This window comes from Macaca mulatta, chromosome 10, assembly GCF_049350105.2.
Source record: "Macaca mulatta isolate MMU2019108-1 chromosome 10, T2T-MMU8v2.0, whole genome shotgun sequence".
Taxonomy (NCBI): domain Eukaryota; kingdom Metazoa; phylum Chordata; class Mammalia; order Primates; family Cercopithecidae; genus Macaca; species Macaca mulatta.
The window spans coordinates 6556656-6583179 of NC_133415.1; the positions used below are offsets into that span (position 1 = coordinate 6556656).

At 50.9% G+C, this 26524-nt stretch overlaps 1 protein-coding gene across 1 annotated transcript in view; it reads left to right on the forward strand.

The window, feature by feature from the left end:
• PHF21B (PHD finger protein 21B) overlaps positions 1 to 26524 on the forward strand; it is a 131056-nt gene that overhangs the window by 90782 nt on the left and 13750 nt on the right. The window contains exons 4-6 of the mRNA XM_028827608.2: positions 3358 to 3708; positions 6327 to 6467; positions 24352 to 24403. Of these exons, the coding sequence (XP_028683441.2) occupies positions 3358 to 3708; positions 6327 to 6467; positions 24352 to 24403 (544 nt within the window). The remainder of the gene's footprint in view (positions 1 to 3357; positions 3709 to 6326; positions 6468 to 24351; positions 24404 to 26524) is intronic.

Below are 26524 nucleotides of genomic sequence, written 5' to 3' on the forward strand. Positions count from 1 at the left end.
CTGGGTGACTACATCATGTATGTTTTTGACTATGGGTTATGGTCAGGAAGTTTGAGACACTGTGGATGAGGGGATTCATTTCAGGGACAGCTCAGACTCTGGGCCAGGTGCCCTGGTTTCTTTTGCAGGGTTCCCCCGATTGGACTCCACGCTTGGCCCCAGTCACCTGACCTCTCGGCCTTCGTGGGCTGAGGCTTCTCACCTGCAGAGGGACTGGTGCCGGCGCTGGCTTCCTCCGTCGGTGGCCGTGAGGGTTGAGTCAATGGTGGCTGTGAGTATTGTCAGGAGAAAACATTTGTAACCATGCCTGATACAGGGCAAACGCCAGGTAATTATTCACCAGTTCCCTTATTACCACAAGCTCAGCTTTGTTGAGCACCTGCTGTATACAGCATAGTGGGCCAGGGGCTGCCAGTGATGAAGACCAAGATGACCCCTGCCTGTCGTGGGACTTGGGGCTGGACAGACTCCCCCAGCTCGAGGATGGCGAGAGGTGGCTGCCCTGAGCTCCTCTTCTGTGTGGCAACTTTCCCCAAGTGCCCACTTGAGCTGAATCAGAGTCTAAAGCAGGGGTGGCCAATCTTCTAACCTTTTGGTTTCCCTGGGCCACATTGGAAGAGGAAGAATTGTCTTAGTCCGCACATAAAATACACTAACACTAACAGTAGCTGATGAAATAAAGGGGAAAAAATGTAAAAAAAAAACTCTCATAATGTTTTAAGAAGGTTTGCATTTGTTGGGCCGCATTCCAAGCCATCCTGGGCCGCGTGTGGCCCGTGGTTTGGACAGGCTTGGTCTAGATGGAGGACAGACAAGGAAAAAGATCTGTGAGTCCAGGGTGATCGGGCCTTGCCAGAAAGAGACACAGGGGTGGCGGGAGCCCTGAGAAGGCTTGCCGTACACCTGGGCATCAAGGAAGGCTTCCTGGAGGAGGCAGTGCTTGAGCTAGGCCTCAGGGTGAGAAGACATTGCAGGCCGAGGTGGAGTTAGGCCCCAGAGGGAGCCCCCCAGGAGGAGAGTGCAGGGAGGATGGGGCAGTCCTGGAGGTGGAGAGGCCACTGGGGACCTTAGAGTCGGGCTTCCCCTGTCAGTGACCTGTGGGCAGCAGGGAGCTGTGCGAGGCTTCAGAGCAAGGCAGGCTCCAGGGAGAGGCTGCAAATCAAGGCCAGTGCTGTTTCCCTCTGCCCCACACCCACCCTTCCTCCTCTGTCCCTTCTGCCTCCTGAACCTCTGTCTCCATGTTTCTTCCTTGCTGTCTCTGCCCCACAAATGCCTGCACCTGCCGTTGACCTGCTGGCCTCCAGGACAGTCAGCTAAGGCCAGGAGGTATCCAGCGCATGCCGGGTCCGGCTGCCGGCTGCTGCTGTTCCAGGTGGCTCACGGGGAGCAGAGTAGGCAGCCTGTGATGGGGCCAGCCTCGCAGGGTGACCGCAGACCTGAGAAAGGAGAGAGGGTGGACCCGGGGGCTTCCTGGCCGGGGGCTGCATGCAGACCCGGAGACACAGGCAGAAAGGCTATAAGCTCCGGGTCCCTCGAAGGTGTTCTCTCTGGGGTGGCTCAGGCCAGATCCTGAGCTCCCAGCTGAGCTTAGTTTCTGTGTCTGGCATCTGTGATTGACACCAGCTCTCCCATGTCCACAGTCTGCTTATGTAGGGTGGGCGGCCGGGGTCAACCGGAACAGGTGGGCAAAACCCAGATGACCAGGGAGGAGCCGACAGAACACGGAACGGCCACTGCCACAGCTGAGGTCCTCACTGACCACCATGTGGGCGTCCACCCGCCCCCACACCAGTCCTCTTCAGAGGCAGAGAACAGCATTTTTCCATCGGGTGACTGTCTCCAGCTGAGGGCTGGCAGGAACGAGGATTCTTTAAAGCCTTTGGTATTAGAGTTTGTGTTGGGCTGTAAGCCTGGCATGGGGGGACAAAGGCCCTGACCTCTGGTGCCAAGGACAGAGTGGCAGGCTTACCTGAACCCAGGCTGGCCACATCGCCTCCCTGTGGTGTGGTCAGGGCCCTGATGTGGGAGGCTGGGCTCCTTTTGCTGAGGACCCAGCATGGCAGGGGACACAGAGGTCAATAGACTCAAGGGCCAGCTCTGTGCCAGGCACTGGCAAGGAGCTGACAGACATGATGCTGTCCAACCGAAGAGCATGCTGTGTCTTGGTGACCTGCCCAAGGCCACAGGGCCGTGTAGGAGCCACCCTGGACAATTCTCTCCACATGCACCACTGGACACAGGGTGGGAGGAGATGGGCGGGGCAGCACAGCACTCTGTGCCCTTCACCGATGCCAGACAGGCCCTAATGATAACGACTGTAGCATCCTTATTACCCGTGAGTCTCCACTGCACACCTCAGTTTGCTCATCTGTAGAATAGGCCAGGACGGCCACCCTGCAGCGCGAATGCAGCGGGGCTCAGATGAGAAGGCAGGTCGTGCCCCTTCTCCTCGTCCCCTTGTCTCTCGGGACATGATACTGGCCTGGACCTCCCAGGGTGGGCGTGTCCTCATGTGGGGCATGCGGCGCTCCTGGTTCCATGCATGCGGCCAGTGGTGGTGGCTCTGATGGGAATTTCCACCATCAGAAACACAGCTGGGTGTGGGGACGCTGGCGACAGCCCCCAGTCAGGTACACCCAGCACTTCCTGTGCGTTTTCTTTCTTCCAACCCCCAGTAAGTGTCATCACCTCATGCAGATGAGGGACCTGGTCCAGTTCAGGGGTGTCACTAGGACCCCAGAGGAGCCAGGATTGGGCCCAAACAGTCTGTCCAGAGCCCTGGCCTGAACCACCCGGTGGCTGCCCGGCTGCCCTCTGCTCACCTTCACTGTCATTGGAGTCTCGCAGCAGTCACGCGGGCTCCGCTCTGGTTTTCGTGGGAGCACAGCAGCAGCCCCCACCCAGATTGAGAAGCAGAACTGGGCAAGGCGCAGGAGGCCTCGCAGCCCCTCCCAGTCCCTGCCGAGGGGCAGCGCTTTCCAGACTTCCAAAGCCAAAGGGGGCTTTGCCGCTTGGGACTCGATCTGCAGGGCATCACACGGCACAGACTGTCCCCTCGCGTCCAGGCGCTGCCTTCCATCCTCCCCACTGCTCCTCACCATCTTCTCTGAGTGCAGCTGGGAGAGCCTTGGGTCCAGAGCAGCCCCTCCTGAGCCCCGTGGCCAGTCGGTGCAGGCTCAGGAGGTGGGAGGCGTTGGGGTCCAGGTCTCACCCTCTGTGAGGCCGAGATGGGCTCTGTGCTCTTTCCGATGCTGCCCCCACCCCCTTGAATATAGGAAGTCTCTGAGCCAGGGCGGCCCCTCCCCTGTGCTGCTGTGTGTCTGCCTGTCTGACCACACACCCGTCCCTTCTTCCCAGGTTAGGCCAAAGACTCTGATTCCAGACAGCCTCCCCGTTGCCCCGGGCCGGGACCGGCCACCCAAGCAGCCCCCAACATTCCAGAAGGCCACTGTGGTCAGCGTCAAGAACCCCAGCCCAGCCCTCCCCACCGCCAACAACACTGTCAGCCATGTGCCAGTGCCCGGCAGCCAGCCCCAGGCCCTTGCCGAGCCCGCCGCCCTTGCCTCTCCGCTGAGCAGTGCCGGGGTGGCCTACGCCATCATCTCCACCTCCCCCAGCAATGCCGCCGCCATGGCCCCCAGCACCGCCGTGTCTGTGGTCAGCGACAGCATCAAAGTCCAGCCCCTCCTCATCAGTGCTGACAACAAGGTAAGTGCCCACCAGCAGGCGCCGGAAAGGGTGTGCGGCCGCATGCAGGAGGGAAGTCTTATGGGAAGGGCCAAATGAACAAGCCCAGGCAGAATGAATGACCGGAAGGCAGAATGATCAAGTGGCCAAATGAATGGGGCAGAAACAGAGGAGTGAATGAATGAATGGAGTATGAACACATGGTTAAGGGAGTGAATCAGTGCCTGAACAGATGAATGAATATGCGATCCAGAGACAATGTGGCTGAATGAATTAATACCAGTGGAAAAGGAGTGATTGGTCAATGAATGAATTCATTCAAATGATTAACCAATTAATGACGTGTGGCTGGATGAGTGACTGGAAGAGATATCGATTCTCCGTCTCTGCTGGTGGAGTTGGACGATCAAGGGCTGTTTTTACCCCACTGCCCAAGTGTACAATCTCCCATAATTTTTGCCAAGTTTTAAAACTAAAACTAAGGTCCTCCCGCTACTCCCCTCTGAGCTTCTGGTGGTTGTGCTGTTTGAGGCCTTCGGGGCTGCCTCATCCCTGCTGTCCCCTGTCTGTGGCCTCTCTCTCTGTTCCCCATTTGGGGTCTTCCAGGCCGCCCCTCTCTTGCTTCTGGCTGGGGTGCCCTCTGCTTCCCCGGCCTGGATGACGGCCGACCCTCACGTGACCTGGTGCTGTTGCACCCAGTGCATTCCCGGGAGTCCCGTGCTTCCAGGCTCTCCTGCTCACTGAGGGCCCCTCAGAGAATTTGCAGTCTGGAGAGTTGTCATGGGCCATGGCGGGATGGCAGGTGTATCCCAGGAGGGCACCTGATCCAGACAAGGTGCTTAGCAGATGTCAGAAGGAGCGTGTCTGTTTCACTGCAACTGCACCAGCATTTGATGTTGGCCATTTAAACACTTCTTTGTCCATTTACTAGGCACATACAGATGCCTCGTTGTTGAAAGTTGAATTCCCTTGGTTACTGTTAAGCTTAAATGTTTTTCTTACACTTCAGAATTCTATCTTCTCATGGGTGACTTGAGAATGTCCTTTTTCCTATTGGAGATCTTAATGTTTTTCTTCCCATGAATATAAAAAGGGACATTTTTTTTTCCATACAGAGATTTGGGGGTTTTAAAAATGTGATACGAAGAGGAAGACAGCGCCTCCCTTAAGCCAGCAGAAAAATGGGACATACTTTCTCTTTGTGCTCAGAAGCCTCAAATTCATCAGACAGTCACCACCTGTGCTTAGGGGAAAACAAACCAAAAAAACACCCAAGTTCAAGTCATTCCTAGTTTAAACCAGACTGTGACTGATAGATCCTGGAGAATTCCTCTTCTTGGAGCCATGAAAACTAGCAATTCTTTCCCAATTTCCTATCTAAAAAAATAAAATGATGGAGCTAGAGATGCAGCGGATCCTGGCCCAGGGAGAGGCTGGCCCGGATGGGTGGATTTCTTTTTTTTTTTTTTGAGACGGAGTCTCGCTCTGTCACCCAGGCTGGAGTGCAGTGGCCGGATCTCAGCTCACTGCAAGCTCCGCTTCCCGGGTTCACGCCATTCTCCTGCCTCAGCCTCCCGAGTAGCTGGGACTATAGGCGCCCGCCACCTCGCCCGGCTAGTTTTTTTTTTTTTTTTTTTGTATTTTTTAGTAGAGATGGGGTTTCACCATGTTAGCCAGGATGGTCTCTATCTCCTGACCTCATGATCCGCCCGTCTCGGCCTCCCAAAGTGCTGGGATTACAGGCGTGAGCCACCGCGCCCGGCTCGGATGGGTGGATTTCAAGCTGATTTTCAGCATCACACCCTTTCATTAAACCCGAGCATCCCCTGAGCCCCGAGGAAGGCTGACTAAGGGGGGCTGGCGCAGGGTAGCATCTGAAGACCCCCTTCCCCTTCCCCATCCACCACATGAGGGGCCTCATGGCAGTGAAAAAACTAGAACGTTATTCCCACCTGTGTCCCCAAGCCAGGCTTGTGTGTCTCAGGCACTGTGGCATGAGGAGGGTGAAACGGAGCCAGGCCGACCTGAGGGGTTCCCAGCCCCTCTGCCTCCCGACTAGATGGCCTCAGGCCAGGAGCAAGTCTGAGCTCTCGTGGCCTCGGTTCATCTGCACCTGAGATGGGATGAGAAGTCCTCGCTGCCGGAGTGTGCACAGCCTCCCTGGGGAGAGGTGTGGCTGGTTTTCACTGATGATCAACCTGACGCTCAGAAGCAGTGACTCCCCTGAGGCCACACAGCTGGGACGCGGTGGGGCAGGACTGGAACCCAGGCCTTCCCGGTTCCTAAACCAGGCCGGCTTCTTGTGCAGACCCTCCCCATGGTGGAAAAGGTGTGTCAGGAGGGGCAGGTGCTGGACACACAGGGGTGCAAACCACTCAGTTCCCGAGGATCCTCCCTCCTAGGATAGCCCGGCCCAGGCTCTGTGCTCCCCTGCCCTGTGCCCTACCAGCTACCTCCCCAGCCCCCTTCACTCTTCCATTCCTCCCCGTGCCCCTCACCCTCACTCTCCAGCCTCCTCCACCCCTCCTCTCTTCCCCTCACCCCTCCCTCCCCATCACTGTCCCCTCTGCCTCTCCTCTCTCTCCCTCACCCCTCCCTCCCCATCACTGTCCCCTTCACCCCTCCATGGCTTCTTCCAGGTCATCATCATTCAGCCTCAAGTGCAGACACAGCCCGAGAGCACGGCAGAGTCGCGGCCGCCCACAGAGGAGCCATCTCAGGGAGCTCAGGCCACCAAAAAGAAGAAGGAAGACTGGCCCCCGACCCAGGAGAACCCCGAGGTAGGACAGCCCTCTCCGGAGGGCCCAGGCCCTGCTCAGCCTGCAGGTGCCGTCTGAGGCCGCTGTGTGTAGCGGGGATGGCCTCACTATGGGGTGGTGCCGACAAGCCACGGGCACAGCTGCCCTGTGCAGTGGGCAACCAGGATGGGGCCTCGCCCAGCAAGCCCGGGTGTCAACTGTTCTATCTCAGGGAGGCACTGACTGAACGGCAGTGTGGGGCGGTAGTTAGCACAAATTTTAGAACCATTCTGCGTGGGCCTGCACTCCCGGTTTCCAAAGGTGTGACCGTGAGCAGCTCTTGTCTGTTTGCTCGTCTGTACGGCGGGAATGGCAGGGCCTCCTTCCTCGCAGGGCTGCTGAGAGGACTCTGCAAGTTCATGTTTGCTGAGCCCCTGGACAGCACCTGGTGGGGACTTTTGGTCATTACACCCCCTCCGGCTGTGGGCCCCTCCGTCCTGAGTCCAGGAGGGAAAGGGGCTCCTCTGGGCAGCACATAGCCCCGAAGCGGTGCCTGCCTCTTCTCTGCCGTGGCCAGTTCTTGGTGTGTGCAGGACCCTGGGCACTGTAGAAGTAGCTGTGCCCCAGGCTGGCATGAGAGGTGCAAATGTCTCTGGAAAGTACCTGGAGAACTTGCCAGAAATTGCCTATATCTCCACCTCCCACACACACCCTCTGAAGGAGGCCAGATAAATAAGCTCATATTGAGCCATCCAAATACATAGTGGACGCGCAACCCCTGCACTGATGGTGGCACGGGGACAGCAGCTGACTCAGGGCTGTCCTTGCTGAACTGGTGGTGGCAGCAGGTGTACTGCAGCTTGGTCCTCGACATCCTAGGCCAGCACCAGCCCCGCATCCTCCACTCTGGGTCTTTTCCATTCAACCCTTCCCGCCCAGGTTCCTTTTCTTTTCTTCCTTTCTGTCTTTTTTTTTTTTTTTTTTTTTGAGATAGAGTCTCACTCTTTGACTCATGCTGGAGTGCATTGGCAGCATCATAACTCACTGCGGCCTTAGCCTCCCAGGCTCAAATGATCCTCCCACCTCAGCCTCCCAAATAACTAGGACCACAGGTGTGCACCACCACTCCTGGCTATTTTTTTTTTTTTTTTTTTTTTGAGATGGAGTCTCGCTCTGTCACCCAGGCTGGAGTGCAGTGGCCAGATCTCAGCTCACTGCAAGCTCCACCTCCCGGGTTCACACCATTCTCCTGCCTCAGCCTCCCAAGTAGCTGGGACTACAGGTGCCTGCCACCTCGCCTGGCTAGTTTTTTGTATTTTTTTTGTAGAGACGGGGTTCACCGTGTTAGCCAGGATGGTCTCGATCTCCTGACCTCGTGATCTGCCTGTCTCGGCCTCCCAAAGTGCTGGGATTACAGGCTTGAGCCACTGTGCCCAGCCCTGGCTAATTTTTTAATGTTTTGTAGAGACAGGGTGTATTAGTCCGTTTTCATGCTGCTGATAAAGACATACCCAAGACTGAGCAACTTACAAAGGAAAAAGGTTTAATGGAGAACTCACAGTTTCACGTGGCTGGGGAACTCTCACAATCATGGCAGAAGACAAGGAGGAGCAAGTCACATCTTACATGGATGGCAGTAGGCAAAAAGAGAGCTTGTGTAGGGAAGCTCCCGTTTTTTAAACACATCAGATCTTGTGAGACCTATTCACTATCACAAGAACAGCATGGGAAGGACCCGCCCCATGATTCAGTTACTTCCCACCAGGTCCCGCCTACAACATGTGAGAATTCCAGATGAGATTTGGGTGGGGACACAGCCAAACCCCCATATCATTTTGCCCCTGGCTCCTCCCACATCTCATGTCTTTGTATTTCAAAACCAATCATGCCTTCCCAACAGTCCCTCAAAGTCTTAACTCATTTCAACATTAACCTCAGAAGTCCATAATCCAAAGTCTCATCTAAGACAAGACAAGTCCCTTCTACCTATGAGCCTGTAAAATCAAAAGCAAGTTAGTTACTTCCTAGATACAATGAGGGTACAGACACTGGATAAATACAGCCATTCCAAATGGGAGAAATTGGTGAAAACAAAGGGACTACAGGCCCCATGAGAGTCCGAAATCCAGTGGGCCAGTTCAACCTTAAAGCTCCAAAATTATCTCCTTTGACTCCATGTCTCACATCCAGGTCATGCTGATTCAAGAGGTGGGCTCCCACAGCCTTGAACAGCTCTGCTGCTGTGGCTTTGCAAGGTACAGCCTCCCTCCTGGCTGCTTTCACTGGCTAGCTTTGAGTGTCTGCAGCTTTTCCAGGTGCATAGTACAAGCTGTCGGTGGATCTACCATTCTGGTGTCCAGAGGACAGTGGCACTCTTCTCACAGCTCCACTAGCCAGTGCCCCGGTAGAGACTCTGTGTAGGGGCTCCAACTCCACATTTCCCTTCTGCACTGCCCTACCAGAGATTCTCTATGAGGGCTCTGCCCCTGCAGCAAACTTCTACCTGGACATCCAAGCATTTCCATACATCCTGTGAAATCTAGGCCGAGGTTCCTAAACCTCAATTCTTGACTTCTGTGCACCCGCAGGCTCAACACCATGTGAAAGCTGCCGAGGCTTGGGCTTCCACCCTCTGAAGCAACAGGCTGAGGGGTACCTTGGCCCCTTTTAGTCATGGCTGGAGCAGCTGGGACGAAGGGCACCAAGTCCCTAGACTGCACACAGCAGAGGGACCCTGGGCCCAGCCTAAGAAACCATTTTTTCCTCCTAAACTTCTAGGTCTGTGATGGGAGGGGCTGCTGCAAAGGTCTCTGACATGCCCTGGAGACATTTTCCCCACCATCTTGGTGATTAACATTCGGCTTCTCATTACTTATGCAGATTTCTGCAGCCAGCTTGAGTTTCTCCTCAGAAGATGGGATTTTCTTTTCTATCGCATTGTCAGGCTGCACATTTTCTGAACTTTTATGCTCTGTTTCCCCTTTTAAAACTGAATACCTTTAACAGCACCCAAGTCACCTCTTGAGGGCTTTGCTGCTTAGAAGTTTTTTCTGCCAGATACCCTAAATCATCTCTCTCAAGTTCAAAGTTCCATAGGTCTCTAGGGCAGAGGCAAAATGCTGCCAGTCTGTTTGCTAAAACGTAACAAGAGTCACCTTTGCTCCAGTTCCCAACAAGTTCCTCGTCTTTATCTGAGGAACTGAGACCATCTGAGACCATCTCAGCCTGACCTTATTGTTCATCTCACTATCAGCATTTTTCTCAAAGCCATTTAACAAATCTCTAGGAAGTTCTGAACTTTTCCACATTTTTCTGTCTTCTGAGCCCTCCAAACTGTTTCAACCTCTGCCTATTACCCAGTTCCAAAGTCACTTGCACGTTTTGGGGTGTCTTTTCAGCAACATCCCATTCTACTGGTACCAGTTTACTATATTAGTCCGTTTTCATGCTGCTGATAAAGACATACCTGAGACTGGACAGTTCACAAAGGAAAGAGGTTTAATGGAGAACTCACAGTTCCACATGACTGGGGAAGCCTCACAATCATGGCAGAAGGAAAGAAGGAGCAAGTCACATCTTACATGGCAAGCAAAGAGAGAACTTGTGCAGGGAGACTCCCATTTTTAGACCCATCAGATTTCGGGATACTTATTCACTATCACGAGAACAGCACGGGAAAGACCTGCCCCATGATTTAATTACCTCTCACAAGGTCCCTCCCACAATACATGAGAATTCAAGATGAGATTTGGATGGGGACACAGCCGAACCATATCACAGGGTCTCTCCATGTTGCCCAGGCTGGTCTTCAGCTCCTGGCCTCAAGCCTCAAGTGATCCTCCTGCCTCAGCCTCCTAAAGTACTGGGATTACAAGTGTAAGCCACCAAGCTCAGACTCAGTTCCCTTTTCCCTCCCTGCTGTGCCCTTCATTCCACAAGATTGAGATGAGACATGTTGGCCCCCAGGAGTGGTTTCTGTCCACCCTATCCCCACCTGCAGCACCCTGCCCCAGATCCCCTGCACCCCTGCAGCTCCCAACGATCCTTCCCATCAGTGTACTGTCGTTACCAAAGGAAGCCCGCTGTGCATCCCTTTACTTTTTCCTTTAGTTGTTCAACACGCCTTCGAGTTTGCTCCCTGCCAGGCTCCGTGCCAAAGGCTAGGGACGTCAGGATGCTGGCAGCGGTGGTCCTTGCCCTTGGGAAACTCGCTTCCATGGGTAAAGACAGATGGCTACCAAGGACTCTAATGGGTTCAAAAACACATGTGTCATGAGAGAATTCTAAATGAAGTGCTACAGGAGATGAGGGCAGAGGGAGAGAGCTGTTTCCTCCTGGAAGGACTGAGGAAGGCTTTGGAGAGAAGGTCCATGGTCTGCAGGGGTAGAAGCGTTGCCAGGATCCAGCAGAGAACAGGAGGCAGAGGAATAGCTCACCAGCCGGAGGGTACTGCATAGGCAGTAGCACAGGAGTGGGAAGGGACTCCACACACCCAGACTAGTCAGCTGGGCTTTCGGACTGTAGTAGGGGGTGAAGACAGACATTGGAACCTGGTCCTGGAGGGCCTGAATGCAGGCTGCCAAAGTGGAGCTTTGTTCTTAGGTAATGGGGAGCCATGGAATATCTTTGAGCAGAAGAATGACTTGATTATTGTCCTTTGACATGTCTGAAAAGCCAATGAAGTCAAGTAGCTGCTAAGTGAGGCTACAGCGCGAAGCAAGTCTCCTAGGTGGCCCTGGGCCTAATCGTCTCAAGAAAGTCCGTTCCCTTCTGTGGCAGCGTCTGCCCCTGCATGTGCACGGTGAGGCCCTGGCCCAGCTCGCAGCCCACAGCTCCCATGATGACCCTCCTGTCCTCCCTTGGGGTTCAGCTGCACCCTTAATATTGGGGAAAGTATTCTGGGTGGGTTCTCTTTGTTGTCGCAAAGTATTTAATATATCTTACTGTGCATTTATACAATTAGTATAATTACATCCAATTACATAATTAGCGTAAACATATGCGATGACTTAAATAGATAGAACTTGCAGTTACGGCATGTCCTGAGATAAAAAATCCTTATTAAAATTTATTTTAGCCGGGCGCGGTGGCTCACGCCTGTAATCCCAGCACTTTGGGAGGCCGAGGCGGGCGGATCACAAGGTCAGGAGATCGAGACCACGGTGAAACCCCGTCTCTACTAAAAATACAAAAGATTAGCCGGGCGCGGTTGTGGGCCCCTGTAGTCCCAGCTACTCGGGAGGCTGAGGCAGGAGAATGGCGGTGAACCCGGGAGGCGGAGCTTGCAGTGAGCCGAGATCGCGCCACTGCACTCCAGCCTGGGCGACAGAGCGAGACTCTGTCTCAAAAAAAAAAAAAATTTATTTTAAAAGAGGACCAAGGCCGGGCGCGGTGGCTCACACCTGTAATCCCGGCACTTTGGGAGGCCGAGGTGGGCAGATCACTTGAGGTCAGGAGTTCAAGACTAGCCTGGTCAAATGGTGAAACCCCGTCTCTACAGAAATACAAAAAATTAGCCAGACGTGGTGCCACATACCTGTAATCCCGGCTACTTGGGAGGCTGAGGCAGGAGAATCACTTGAACCCGGGAGGCGGAGGTTGCGGTGAGCGAATATGGCGCCACTGCCCTCCAGCCTGGGCAACAGAGCGAGACTCCATCTCATATACATACATACATACCAAGAAGAGCTGTGCTGCACAGACTGCTGGACCTTGAACCTGTCAATGAAGTGTCTGAGTTAGAGCCTGGAAGCCGGACAGCAGCACCTACCCCTAGAAACGTCACGGGATGAGCCAGGGTCAGCCAGTAGGGGTGTGGATTTTTGTGAAGAGACATGAGTGGTGTTTGTGCAACTCCACTGTCACCACATCTCTCCAGAAAGTGGCACTCGCCCTCAGCAGGGCACACGCGGGACGGCCAGCCTGGGGGTTGCTCGGAGCCACGCTGCAGCAGAAGGGGACGTCCAGTCCAGCAGTGTCCCAGAGTGACCTGTGCACCCTGGGGAGGAATATTTCAGTAGCTCTCGGACTCCACAAGGTCCATGCAGGGAACGGCAGAATGAGATAGGACCACCTAGGAGAGCGCTAGCTGCCGCCTGTCCGTGCTCAGCGTGCGTCAGTTTCAGGCCTCACAGGAAGGGACTGTTGTTAGTCCATGGTACAGATGGGGACGTGGAGGCCAAGAAGCACTGATCCTCCTCAGAAGTGGGAGCCACCCCCAGGCATCTGGCCTTAGAGCCTGCTGTCTGTGCTGTGAAGCCTTGCCACTGGAGATGCCGCCTATGCCTTTGGTCAGGCTGAGTGGAGGTCAGGTGTGGGGTCAGAACCGACTCCTCAGGACCCGAACTGCTCAGTCGTGAAGAGGCTGTACGGTACTTTGGATTCTCATCCTTCCCTGATTTTCCCACTTGTAGCTCACAGCTTTTCCTCCATATAAAGATTATGGTTGTGAAAAAGGCCACATTACCAGCCTTCCCAGGGGGCCACAGGCTGGCCTCACCCAGCGCCCCTGCACTTTCCAGAGATTCCAGCAGGTCAGTGGATCATGGGATTGTGTTCCTGGCCCTACATCCCTCTTTGCTCTGGCTGCTAGGGAGCTCACAGGCCAGTCTATATCCCACCTCTAATAATTGTTAGGGCCTATGACATGACTTCACCTTACTTTCCTAGGTTTACTGTCCTTTCTTCTTTCTTCCTTGTTTACTGTCTGTTTCAGCATGTTGTACAAATGCCCCACAAAGCCTTTTCCCGGAATCAGGATGGATATCAGTAATGAGCGCTTGTCTTTTAGCGCTTCCTGTGACCAAGGCCAAAACCTCCTTGAAGGGCCTATCCTTTTGTGTGTGACTGAGACTGCCCTGCTCATTCCTGAGGACACTTGCTCATCTGCTCTTCCAGGTCACAGCCAGGGAAGCTCTTCCAGGTCACAGCCAGGGAAGCCAAAGTCTCTCGTGATCCTAAGCCCAGGGCTCCCAGGCCATGCACATCCCATGCCCCACTCCGCACCAAGCACATGCAGGACGCTGAACACGGCTGGGCTGTTCACCCCACACAAGCACACAGAGGTGGGATTGTGTCCCCTTTAGGATTGGCAAACCACAGGCTCAGAGCGACTTGCCCAAGGTCGTAGCTGCAACTCAGCTTGAGCCAGCCGGGCCGCGACCTCACATCTCCAGCCTTTCTGCCATCCCTCAGATGCCTCCTGATTTCAGCCATAACAGAAAATGACACCTACAGCAATACACAGAGAGTGGGGACCCAGGAAGCAACTTGGAGTAGAGGTGGAGGCTGGGGATGGGTAGGGCCACCGTCAGACTGAGGTTTCCCAGCTGCCAGGCTGCCCTGGGGTTTCTCACAGCAAGGGTGAGATTGCGGCATGGACGTGCTTCCTAGCGGGCTCCTCACATCTGTGATGCTCTATAACCCGTGACATGCGTGCACCCACAGGTGTCAAGGTGACGGACAGCGGAAGCTCAGGGATGTGAGGTGGCTGTGTCCAGGGCAGGGTGGCGGCCATCACCCCACGCTGATCACCACTGAGCCTCGCGGCTGGCTCTGCTTCCCCTTCCTTCTCCCCCTGTCCTCACGGCAGCTGCACAGTAGACGGGGCAGGAATTACAAGGTTCATTTTACAGATGAGGAAGCTGAGGCTCAGAGGCAAACCACATGTACGATCACGGGGCTGCATGCTAAGTTCAGACAGAACCTGGGCTTCTGGCTCCCGAGCCGGGGCGCTCTCTGCTCACTCCTGTCCCAAGGCCTACAGCCTTCCTTAGGACAGAGCTGCAGCCCTCTCTCTGACCACCTATTATCCTGGCCTCAGCCAGCGTCTGAATGAGTCTGGCTGCCCTCAGATCAGCACAGGCCCTGCAAAGGGCAGTCGGAGCAAGGTCTCAGCCCTGCAGCTCTCTGGGCAAGCCCTGTTCACACACATGCTTTGGCCCTGTGCCCGGCCCTCCTTCCTGTCTCATACCTGCCCAGGGCTACTGCAGTGGATCCCGGCCAGTCTCCCTGCCCCTGGATGTCTTCCTCCCTGTCTATTCACCCAGCAAATGATCTTTCCAATATTCGGAAATAACTAAGTCAATCCCTCTCTTGAAATCCATCCAAGCACCCAGTCCGTCAGGAAGACCCTGGGTTCTCACGTGAATGGACACCTCTGTTTCAAACCCACAGCAACCCCAGATACAGTGGAGAGAGAGAGGATAATGATGGAGCCGAACGTTGTTGTGTCCCTAAAACGTCAGCCAGGGACCCACACCCTTGGCTGTCGGGCTCCAGGTTCGAAATTGAGCAAGGGTGACCCTGAGAGTGGGCAGCTCATACAGGGCAGTGAGTTCCAATAATTCCTTGGGTAAGAGATGAGTGGACCAGGCTCCTTTGCTGGTCTGGGCCACAACTGGACCTGGGGAGCTGGCCAGCACTGAGGCAACCGCAAACTTGCTGAAAGGGAAAGGTGGGTGTAAGGGAGAGAAAAAGAAAGAAATTGTGCCCAGATGAGTCTTGACAGAATTCTCACATATACGAGATCTCACGCCAAGGGCGGCGATCAGTGAAATCAACATTTGGAACATGAATTTATTCCAGATGAAGTGAACTGTGCTAAACACTCTAGCAACAGCTTTTAAATAAGTGTGTTTAGGATGCACAAAGAAAGGAGTAATATCTAGAAATAAGGAATAATGAAGCAGAAAAATCAAGGAAATAAAGCAAGATTAGATGAACATACAAATTCGAAAATCTGATCGAAGTTCTTAAGAAGAACCTAATTAAACAAAGGATATATAAAACTAAAAACTATTTTTTGAATTTCATATACTTTTCCCCCTTCTGCCTCTGGTGTCCCTTACCATAAAAAGCATGTCAATGAGATGACATTTAAAAAGCTTACTAGACAGCAGGAACAGAGATAATTAGTGCTTTTGAACAGGACACCATGCATGGGGCACAGAGATGCAAATATGTGAAAGAAAAACTATGCAGGAGCAGGCAGGGACAGAAAGCAAGTGGGGAAACCTTACTTTCACCTCCTGGGGCTTTCAGCAGGAGGGAGTGGGTGTGGGGCGATGGGGCAGGTGGAGAAGCAAAGCTGAAGAATGTCCCAGGATTGAAGAGCATCAGTTTGAGTTTTTAGATCAAAAGTAGACTCCATCTCTCAGGTGTGATTAATAAAACCAAATCTAGGAGGCTAGAAATTCATGTCAAAGAGAAAAATCATAAAAAACGAGGAGGGCAAAAACAGCGGAATGACAGATGTGCTGGGGCCTCCTGCAGCCTCAGCCAGACGACCACGGAGCAATAAATATCTGCAGACTGCCGAGGGAAAGTTGCTGCCAACTCAGTATTTTATACCCAGTTAAGCTGTTTTTCAAGAGCAAGGGCAAAAGACATTTTGCACATAGGAAGACTAAGGGTTTTTCACCCACAGACCATCCTTAAAAGAACTGTGCTTTAGCCAGAAGATAGATGAAGCCAGAGACAGCCAGTGGGTGTAAAACAACTGAGTGTGTAGACTGTTAAATTACAGGTAGATGTATTTAAGTGTAGACTGAAAAAAAAAATCCAGTTTTGTTTTACAAAGCAGATAAAAGGAAAATTATAGGCAACAAAAATGGGTTGGAGGTGATGTTTTAGAGGGAGTTAGAACATGCCAAGAGCAGTGTAATTTGGGGAAGAAGAATAGAAATTTAACTCTAGCCTTCATTAGAAAAGTGTAGGCCGGGCGCGGTGGCTCAAGCCTGTAATCCCAGCACTTTGGGAGGCCGAGACGGGTGGATCATGAGGTCAGGAGATCGAGACCATCCTGGTGAACGTGGTGAAACCCCGTCTCTACTAAAAAATACAAAATCTAGCCGGGCGAGGTGGCGGCGCCTGTAGTCCCAGCTACTCGGGAGGCTGAGGCAGGAGAATGGCGTGAACCCGGGAGTCGGAGCTTGCAGTGAGCTGAGATCCGGCCACTGCAACTCCAGCCCGGGAGACAGAGCGAGACTCCGTCTCAAAAAAAAAAAAAAAAAAAAAGAAAAGTGTATAGTTAGAAACATATGCTGAAAACATTTAGGCTAATCAGTGAAAAAAATGTAATGCCACCTATAATTTCTAAATCAGCAGAGGAAAAAAAGTGAATGTGGACCTTTTTTTTTCTCCCAAGAAGTAGGAAATGAAAAAATAAAAAGGATACACTGAAAATACAAATAAAGTGGAGGAAATAAGTCCAAATAAGTCAGTAACCATAATACATGCAAATGAAATCTTCCTACTTTTAGAGGAATGAGAACAGGCTTAAAAACAACCCAATCCAGTTGTATGTTGCTTGTCAGAGGCATACCTAAATAAAAAAAACACCAGAAAGGTTGAAAGGAATGAAAAAGACATTACTGTGAATACTAAAGGTGGGATCATCCATCAAGATAATTTAACAGTCACAAACTTACGTGCACCATAGCAGCATCGTTTGGGATATGTATTTGGTGCAAATGTATTACGCAGTTACTTTGCACCAGCCTAATAGCAGAACTGTAAGGCAAGACATTTGACAAATCCACAGAACACAGTTTTGAACACATGTCTATCAGAATGAAGCCAGTCGATCCCACAGGGCAAAAAGACTTCGCTGAGCTTCCAGTAGGAACAGAGCAGCTACTTAGAACTGAGACTCTCCCTGCATCCCATATAAACTAAGAGCAACAAGATTTTTTTTCTTCGTTTTGCAGATTTCAGACATGAGCGGAGCATCAGCAGACTGGGCAGGAAGCGTTAGTGTCGTCAGAAGCAGCAGAGGTCAGGGCTGGGCAGCAAGCTGATGGTGCAGTGAGCAGTGGCCAGGAGTGGTGTAGGAGACTCTAGGGAGGGCCAAGGAGCCACAGGCTGCAGAAAAAGTCAGTGGCATGTACTCCCTGAAGATCAGAAGTCCATCTTGAAGTGCAAAAGGAAGGAGAGTGTCTGAGCCGGCCTTAGCTTAGACGGGGCCAGGTCAGGCGAAAGCTGGGCCTGAGATAATATAGAATGTGCTGGAGGGCTGGAGGAGGGAGTGCTTGGTGTTGTTAGGTCTTAGAAAGTGCCAGGCAAAATATGCCTCCTGGAGGGATTGCACCTGCAATCTGTAAGGCATCCAGGATCAGGGAAGGTGGCAGAAACGCTCTTTGACCATGGGGGAGAGGCAGAGGAGGCGTGGTTAACCGGAGAATCCCACTGAGGGATGAAGAATGAAGTCAATTGCCTCGGCAGGAGAGGCAGAGCCTTTGAGTCGCTTTTAGAAGGCTAATGTAATCCCTTTCCCACCTGCTACAAATCTCCAGTATAGGAAAATTCAGCTCATTTTAGTTACGTTTAACAACAAAACATCAATATGAAGCTGCTATAAGCAAAAAATACGGAAAAGAGAAGCTATTTTTACCATGAGATAAAGAATACTAGGAAAAAAAATTTGATCTTCTGTTGTGATTATTTTTAAAAAAGAAACTTAATAAAGCAATCAGCACTAAGAAGGAACCTACACAGCTAAGTTACACAGATTTATGGAAGAGATAGCTAAGTGGCTAAATTACTGGAGAGAATGAACCATGAGCTGTAATTATTCACAAAATAAAATAATAAAACCACCCCAGAAATGGATGCAGAGCTGAATGAACACAGAGGGCCATAGATACAGCAGAAGACACGGTAAGGGACACCAGAGGCAGAAGGGGGAAAAGTATATGAAATTCAGAAAATAGTTCTTTTAGTTTTATATATCCTTTGTTTAATTAGATTCTTCTTTAAAAATTTAGAACACCAATTTGTGAGGATAAATTCCATTCATCAGGGTAAACACAGATCTCAGGTAGCCCTGGAGCTGAGGAATACGTTTGATATTTGGTAAAATTTGTGAGTCTGCAGCTTTTTGATGATTGGCCTTGCACTGCCCTGTAATCTTCTCTGTTTCTGTGTTGAAGAGCTCACCTTCCTGGTATCTGGGGTTCTGCAGCTGCTGCTGCTTGAAGTAAGCATTAGTAAGATGTATTGGGATTTTCACATTGCTGATAAATTTTGGTTGAGGTGGCAATGGCAAATTCCCGGTGTGTCCTTAATTGAGGACCAGAGGCCCAGACACAAGTAGCAGCCACTGCCCAGCTCTGCAGGAAAACCGCCCGCCCTCTTGCTTCTGTGGCACCCAGTGAGGAGGATCAGAAGGTCCCGGGGGTGATGCTGGCTTGCAGTTTTCTCCCATGATGACTGAAGGCTTTTTGCCATGACTCAATAGCTTCCAAGGCATATCTTCAGTAGGAGAATATCTAGGCATTTTGTAAAGTTGAACTACACGGATACCACCATTCTTGTCACCACCAACTGTTTGTAACAGTTGCAAGAACCTTCTCCTTTTTCTTTTCAACCTTGGATTTAGCGGCTGAGTACTTCCTCTTGTGCATGGCCTTTCTAGAATACATAGCAGATTGGGAATATCTGCCAATTCCTCTGACAAGGATGGGATTTCAACTTCAATGGGGCTTCCCCCTTCTTGGGCTTTTTAGCTTTGAGGTTCCCCCTTTTCACCTTGCCACCAGCATCAGCCTTCTTGGCTTTGGGTTTCTTCTCCTTAGTATCCAACTTCTCACCATCTTGCAAGACAGGAAAGAGAATAATGAGTTGTTAAGTTTCATAGTAAGTGAAACCTACGGGAGGCAAGCAAAGAAGATACAACACATGTATAATGGGAGGCATCAAAGAAGGAAACCAGAATGACGAAATCGTTTCCATAATTTCCTGCAATGAGGTGAATTTGGCGGTCCTGTGGTTGGCATTGGCTCCTGTTTCCTGTTCATAACCTGTCCTCAAATGAGTGTGGGTGAAGGGGGACTCGGGGAGAGGAAGATGGTGTGAGGAAGCAGAGGCACCACATTCCCAGTGTTCTCCCAGCCCAGCCTTCCCAGGTCAGGCAAGTAGAACAGCTGCCAGCAGCTCAGGACGTCCTAGAGTCCCTGCCACTGTCCAGTTAGTTAGACACAGGGTCCAAAAGTGATATTGGAACCAGGTGGCGCCAGACTGCTGCCAGACTGGTACTGATTGGCTGAGCTGCTGGATGGCCCCAGAATTCCCAGTCAGGCAGCTCTGCAGCCCCCTCAGTCACTCCAGTGTTCTTCCATCTGTGTGAGTGCACATCTCACAGGATTGAATTTGACGGACCCCACTTTTCATGGTATGGTGATGCTTCACTTTTTGAAGTACAATTAAAGGAAAATGTCCTGAACTTTTAAAAAGACTTTATAATCTGCATCTTGAAAGGACACATTGGATCCCAGGGAAAGCTGATGTGTGCTCCCTGGGGAAAATGTGCAATGCTGAGACACCCAGTGAAGTTACCGACTGTAGAGGGAAAGCAGTTCAGCTAGTGTCTGACTTTTCCACCGCCACATTCAATTCCAGGATACACTAGCGTAACATCTGCAAGATAATAAAGGAAAGAAAGAATGAGCCAAGGATTTCATATACAGCCTAGCTGTCCAAGTTTAAAGGCTACAGATGAAAAGTTGTAAATCTAGCCGGGCTCAGTGACTCACGCCTGTAATCCCAGCACTTGGGGAGGCCGAGGCAGGTGGATCACTTGAGGTCAGGAGTTTGAGACCAGCCTGGCCAATATGGTGAAACCCTGTCTTTACTAAAAATACAAAAATCAGCTGGCATGGTGGCGGGTGCCTGTAATCCCAGCTACTCAGGAGGCTGAGGCAGGAGAATCGCTTTAGCTTGGGAGGTGGAGGTTGCAGTGAGCCGAGATCGTGCCACTGCACTCCAGTATAGGTGACAAAAAAAAACGTTGTAAATCTTTGGAGAACTCAGGAAATGTTCCGTGAGCCATTTATGAGAAACTGCTGGAGGCCCAAACCCAGGAAACCAAGAGACACGGGGAAACTTTGGTACCAGCGTTGGGGTGAGCATCAAATGTATTTAACTATGGGTGAGGATGTCAGAATAGAATTTAAATATGATGTGCTCCGATAATACATAAAAGATTCATTTAAGTAAAATTGAGAAGGAGGCAAAGAAGGTGGGAAGTGGAAAGAGTTCTCAGATTAGCTTATCTGTAGCAGTTGGGACTTTAAATGAATCAGAAAATACCCTTTAAAGCTGAAAAATTAAAGAACGATTTTTAACAGCATAGAAGTAAAAATCAGAAAGGAGTAAACCATTCGAGATGATCTGGAAAACCCAAGAGAATGGCTGAAAAAGCTGCAGACAATAAGAGAATTTGGCATTCCAGCAGGGTGTAAAATTAATGTAAAAATATCACTAATCTTCACAGCAACACGGCAACCTGTTAGAAGCTTTATACACAATCCCATTTACAATTGCAGCAGAAAGATTAAATGCCAAGAATAAACATAATACGAATATTCAATATCTATTTGAGGAAAAATTTAAAACCCCTTACGACAGAAGAAAAGAAGGAGAAGGAAGGAGAGGAGGAGGAGAAGGAAGGAGAAGGAAGAAAAGAGAAGAAGAAAGAGGAAGGGGCTGGGTGTGGTGGCTCACACCTGTAATCCCAGCACTTTGGGAGGCCGAGGCAGGCACATCACCTGAGGTCAGGAGTTTTGAGACCAGCCTGGCCAACATGTTGAAACCCTGTCTCTGCTAAAAATACAAAAATTAGCCGGGCTTGGTGGCAGGTACCTGTAATCCCAGCTACTTGGGAGCCTGAGGCAAGAGAATCCCTTGAACCCAGGAGGTGGAAGTTGCAGTGAGCCAAGATTGCGCCATTGCACTCCAGGCTAAGTGACAAGAGCGAAGCTCTGTCTCAAAAACAGAAGAATAAGAACAGAGGGGCATGTCATAGCTTTAAGTAGGAAAACTTAACAATATGAAACTGTCATTATGCCCAAAGTTAATTTATAATTTTAACATTCCAGCAAATCCACCAACTGATTCCCTCATTCTCAGAACTACTTAAGATGGTTTCTAAATTTCACACAAAAAATAAGAAGGGCCAGGAAACTGAACAGGAAAAACAGTGAAGGGATATTCTAATCCTCCCGGCTATTAAAATAGACCCTAAAGCCTTGAGAACTGAACATGTGGCAGGAGCTCCTGGAGAGGCAGATTTAAGGAACAAAATAGAAGACCCAGAAATAGACCCAAATAAATCTATGATAATTTAGTATATGATTAAAGTGACTCCTTAAGTCAGTGAAATATGGAAAGACGGAATTTTCAGTAAGTGGTATTGGAACAAATGGTAGCCATACAGAAAGCAGTGAGCCCCCACTTCCACCGTGCACACCAGGATCCCGTTCCAAATGGATCAAAAATTTAAATGTAAAAAGTGAAACTATAGAGACTAAAATTATTTTATTACCTCAGCACCTCTAGCCAGGATCCAAAAAATAAAAACACTGCAAAAGAAAATATTGATAAATTGTATTAAAATTTAATTTAAAATTTTAAAAATTAAAAATTGGTACCTTTTAAAATTTTAACTACAATTTAAAAACTGATACTTTTTAAAAAAAATATGGAGATGAATGGCAACAAAATGAAAAAAAGCCCAGCCTGAGTGGAGCCTGATTCCCAGCTCCTTAAGTGTGAGCTGTCCATGGTGACTTATTCCCAACTAGTACAGTATGAGGGCGGGGGGCGGGCGCAGAAACAGTGACTTTGAGTGGAGCTTGGCAGACACATTTCAGCCAGTGACCAGGGTCACCAGCAGTGATGAGACAGGTGGGTGGTCTGTGCCCTTGCTCTGATGTGATGAGAAGGTGTGTTACCTCTGTGGTCTTCCTCCCCAAACCCACCACCCCACTGCACTCATGAGGAAAATATCAGACAAATCCCAAGTGAGGGTGCTTCTGCAAAATACCTGACCGGTCCTCCTCAAGCTGTCCAGGTCATTAAAAAAAAAAAAAAAAAAAAAAACTTGCTGAGAAACTCTCACAACCCAGAAGAGTGCGAGGAAGCATGGTATCTAAATACCGTGTGGGATCCTGGAACAGAAAAACAAAGGACTGGGCACAGTGGCTTACACCTGTAATCCCAGCGCTTCCAGAGGCAGAGGTGGGAGGATCGCTTGAAGCCAAGAGTTTGAGACTAGCCTGGGCAACATAGCAAGACCTCGTCTCTACAAAAAATTTAAAAATTAGCTGGGTGTGGTGGTGTGCACCTGTAGTCTTAGCCACTTGGGAGGCTGAGGCAGGAGAATTGCTTGAGCCCAGGAGTTTGAGGCTGCAGTGAGCCACTGCACTCCAGCCTGGTTGACAGAGTGATACCCTGTCTCTAAAAAACAAACAAGACTAAAGAAATCCAAATAAAATATGGGTTTTAGCTGATAATAATGTACGGATGTTGGCTCTTTAGTTGTGATGAACTGGGCGTGGGTATACAGGAACTCTCAGGAATGAGCCTTGCAACTTCCCTGTAAATCCGAAACTACAATAAATAAGCCAGTCCCATAAATAAAAGGTAAATGGGGAAAATATATTGCAAGTCATATCCCAGACAAGGAAATATTGAGTCACGGGTTCATCAAATACTCACGAGCACCTACTCTGTGGCTGGCCCTGAGTGAGGCTCTGGGGTTAGTCCTCTTACAGCATGGTGGCCGCAGAACTCCTGGCAGGCTCTATTTCGAGGCCGGCAAGAGAGCCTCACTCCAGTCACCAACAGGGATCTTATGTAACATAAATGCCACAGGAGTGGTTCCAGCACCTCTTCGCCCTGTGATGTTACCTAATCCCATGGTATTTTCAGTCCTGCCCACACTCAAGGCAGGGAATGATATGGGGTGACTACACTGCAGGGTAGGAGCTCGGGGGCCATTCTGAATTTCTACCTTTCACCACCGAAGAATGTCCAATGAAAAAAAAAATGCCCTAGTGAGCTCTGTAGACAATACAGCGTCATGACCTTTTCACAAGTCAAAAACAGGTAAGGGTTGGGCATGGTGGCTCGGGTCTATAATCCCAGCACTTTGGGAGGCTGGGGCAGGCTTGCAAGACCAGCCTGGGCAACGTGGCAAAACCCCATCTCTACAAAAAATACAAAAATTAGCTGGGCACGGTGGTGCGCACCTGTGGTCCCAGCTCTTCGGGAGGCTGAGGTGGGAGGATCACTTTCACTTGAGCCCTGGAAAGTGAAGCTGCAGTGAGCTGTGATTACTCCAGTGCACTCCAGTCTGGGCGACAGAGAGAGACCCTATCTCAAAAAAAAAAAAAAAAAAAAAGATAAAACTAAGTGCCACCCTGTTTCATAAGTGATAGAAATATATGCATGTGTATACAAAGTCAAGGAAATGGTCATTACGAAACGAGAAGGATTAGGATCACTAGAAATGAGGGTAAAAAGAATGAGATAAGGGGAGGGACACAGAAGAGATGCAACTTATGGGTCAAGTGTCAGGTTTTGAGTTTATTAGTAGGTTTATGATGTTCAATTTATTATTAAATAAAATGAAAGCCATGAAAGGACTAATGGAGCAAAAGTGTTATGAACCAGTGACAGTGATTAGCCCAGCTATGTGCACCTTAGCTCTTTAAAGTATGTTTGAATACATGCATCCAGTGTTTTCAAGGAGCCCCTCCAAATTGAGCTGCAGATGCTCTCTTTGGGAATCCTATTTCCATGTGTTTCTTAGAAACTGACTTGGTGTCTGCAGTTGGGGGCCTCAGCGGTTGGGGTACCCATAAGGATTAGCCCAGCTATGTGCACCTTAGCCCTTTAAAGTATGTTTGAATATGTGTATCCAGTGTTTTCAAGGAGCCCCTCCAAATTGAGCTGTAGATGCTCTCTCTGGGAATCCTATTTCCCCATGTTTCTTAGAAACTGACTTGGCATCTGGAGTTGGGGGTCTCTGTGGTTGGGGCAGCCATGAGGTATTGCCCTGCACCTGCCGTAGCAGATGTTTGTTGAGTGCATGAATGAACGTTGACGTTTGTGTTAATGCTCCTTTGTCTATTCCTTCTCTCAGAAAATCGCCTTCATGGTAGCGCTAGGCCTGGTTACCACGGAACACTTGGAAGGTAAGGAAGGATCCAGGTAGCAGCAGGTTGGGCTAGGACTGACCCAAAAGCCGGGGTGTTGGGGGCCAGGCGTGATGTCGGGTGGTCTGGGCTTCAGCAGCAGCTGGTGTGGGTGTAGTGTGGCCTCACACTGCTGCAGTGGGTCTCAGGATGTCCTGGCTCAGATGGCAGCGTCTGTGTATGAACCACCTCCCAGGAGGTCTGCCCCAAGTGCCTGAGGCTGGGTGGCTGTCATCAAAGACACACAAGACGGAGAAACCTTCCAGGCTCGCCCTGGCTCCATGACTATGCACAAAACCCACGGTGGCACTTCCTCATTTCAGCGGAGGGACCGTGCGGGTTCCCTGTCCTCAACATAGGGAAATGACAAAAGGCAGACTGCCCATTCTTGCCAGTTTCTCAAGTGTGGGCGGGTTACTTCTGTGTGTCTCAGTCTCTTCATGTGTAAAATGGGTGATGGCTGAACTGTCCTGGGGGATTGTTGGAAGCAGCGCTGAGAGCTGGCCACCAGCTCGCCTGCCGTCAGACTAGCCTGCGGACTTCATGTGTGCCACCAAATGTGTCCATCAAAATTGGAACAGTAGTTTATTTGAGCAGACGGGACTGTGACTCTACGAAGGGGCTGTGTGACCTTACGGATGAGGGCAGCTTCACGTGGGCCGTGAACATCATCGCAGAATGACAAGGGCGATCTCAAGTGAGCCGCGAACATTGTCGTAGAATCTTAGGACCTGGAAAGCCTCAAAACCAGCCCCCTTGGAGAAGCCCCCATGGGGAAACCGAGGCCAGGGAAGCTGATTCACTCGCCAGTTAATACCAGGCCCAGGCTGGAATCCGGGCCTCCTAACTCCCAACCCAGAACGTTTTCCACCACACCCATCTCACCTGCAAAGGCGTTTCATAAAGGGAAAGCACGTACCCTGGTAACCCTGGATGCAGAAAGGTTCGCTAAGGTTCCTCTCCCTAAACGCAAGAAGGAATGAAGTGAACCCCCGCAGTGCCCGAGGCACTAGCGGTCTTTAAGGCAGTTTCTCTCCATTGCAGCAGGTGAGCGACCGAAGCCCAGGGGAGGGGAGGGACCTGGCTGAGGTCATACAGCTCATCTGGGGCAAGTGGGAGCAGAGCAAGCCTTCCCGAGCTCAGCAGAGCCCAGCACACGGGGACCCCAGTGTGCCACGCAGGCTCCAAGAAGAGAACCCTGTCCCTTCATGTGGCCTGGGTCTGACTTGCTCCCTGGCAGCAACCAGGGTGGGGAGGGCCAGGGGAGAGCCCCAGCCTTCCAGATCCCTGGGCAGGGAAGACCCCTGCAAGCAATGCTTTCCCTGGCCTTCCCCTCCCTTCTGCGTGCGTGGTTGGAAGGCATTACTCTCCAGCCAAGGTTCCTTTGTAACCCTCCGTAAGAACATCTGCGAGTCCCCGCCTGATGGTGTGAGTGTGAGTGTGATGAATCCCGCTGCCTTTGGGAACGGTTTAATCTCCGACCAAAACCACGGCGCCACGGAGGCAGCATGCGGCTGTGGGAACAGAAGTCTTATGCTCAGGTCCTGCCTGTGCGCTGGCCAGAGTCCCTGGGCAAGGTCCTTCCCCACTCCAAACCTCAGTTTCCTCATCTGCAACACAGGGAAAACTGCGCCTGTAAACTTTGTGGGATTGGTGAGCGACAGCACAAAGTGCTTTCCTAATAGGTGTGATCATTCTTGGTCTTATAAATTGTCCTCATTTGGAAACCTCCCCAGCCTCTGCTGTGATATCCTTAAATATTTCTTTCTTGAGACCCTGTGTTCTTCCACAGAAGGTCTGAGCGCCTTATAGAAAACAGGCTGAGTAATATTGAAAAGGTTTAAGAAGCAAAACTAGGTCTGGGAGACAGATTAGAAGATGCTAGCACAGCTGCATACGGAGAGGCAGGTCATGGGTCCTGCCTGGGGGTCAAAGCAAAGAAAGAGGAAAAGAAAACACCATCAGTGTGGCCGTGCCCGTCACTCGCACACGAAGGATTCCTGCTGGGGGCTGCACTGGGGCAGAGGCCACCTGGGTAGAAGCTTTGCTCCTGGGCTTCCGGGAGCTGGGAGCCTCACCCTGCAGCTCACTGGACCAGTGGTATCACCAGACCAGTGGTAT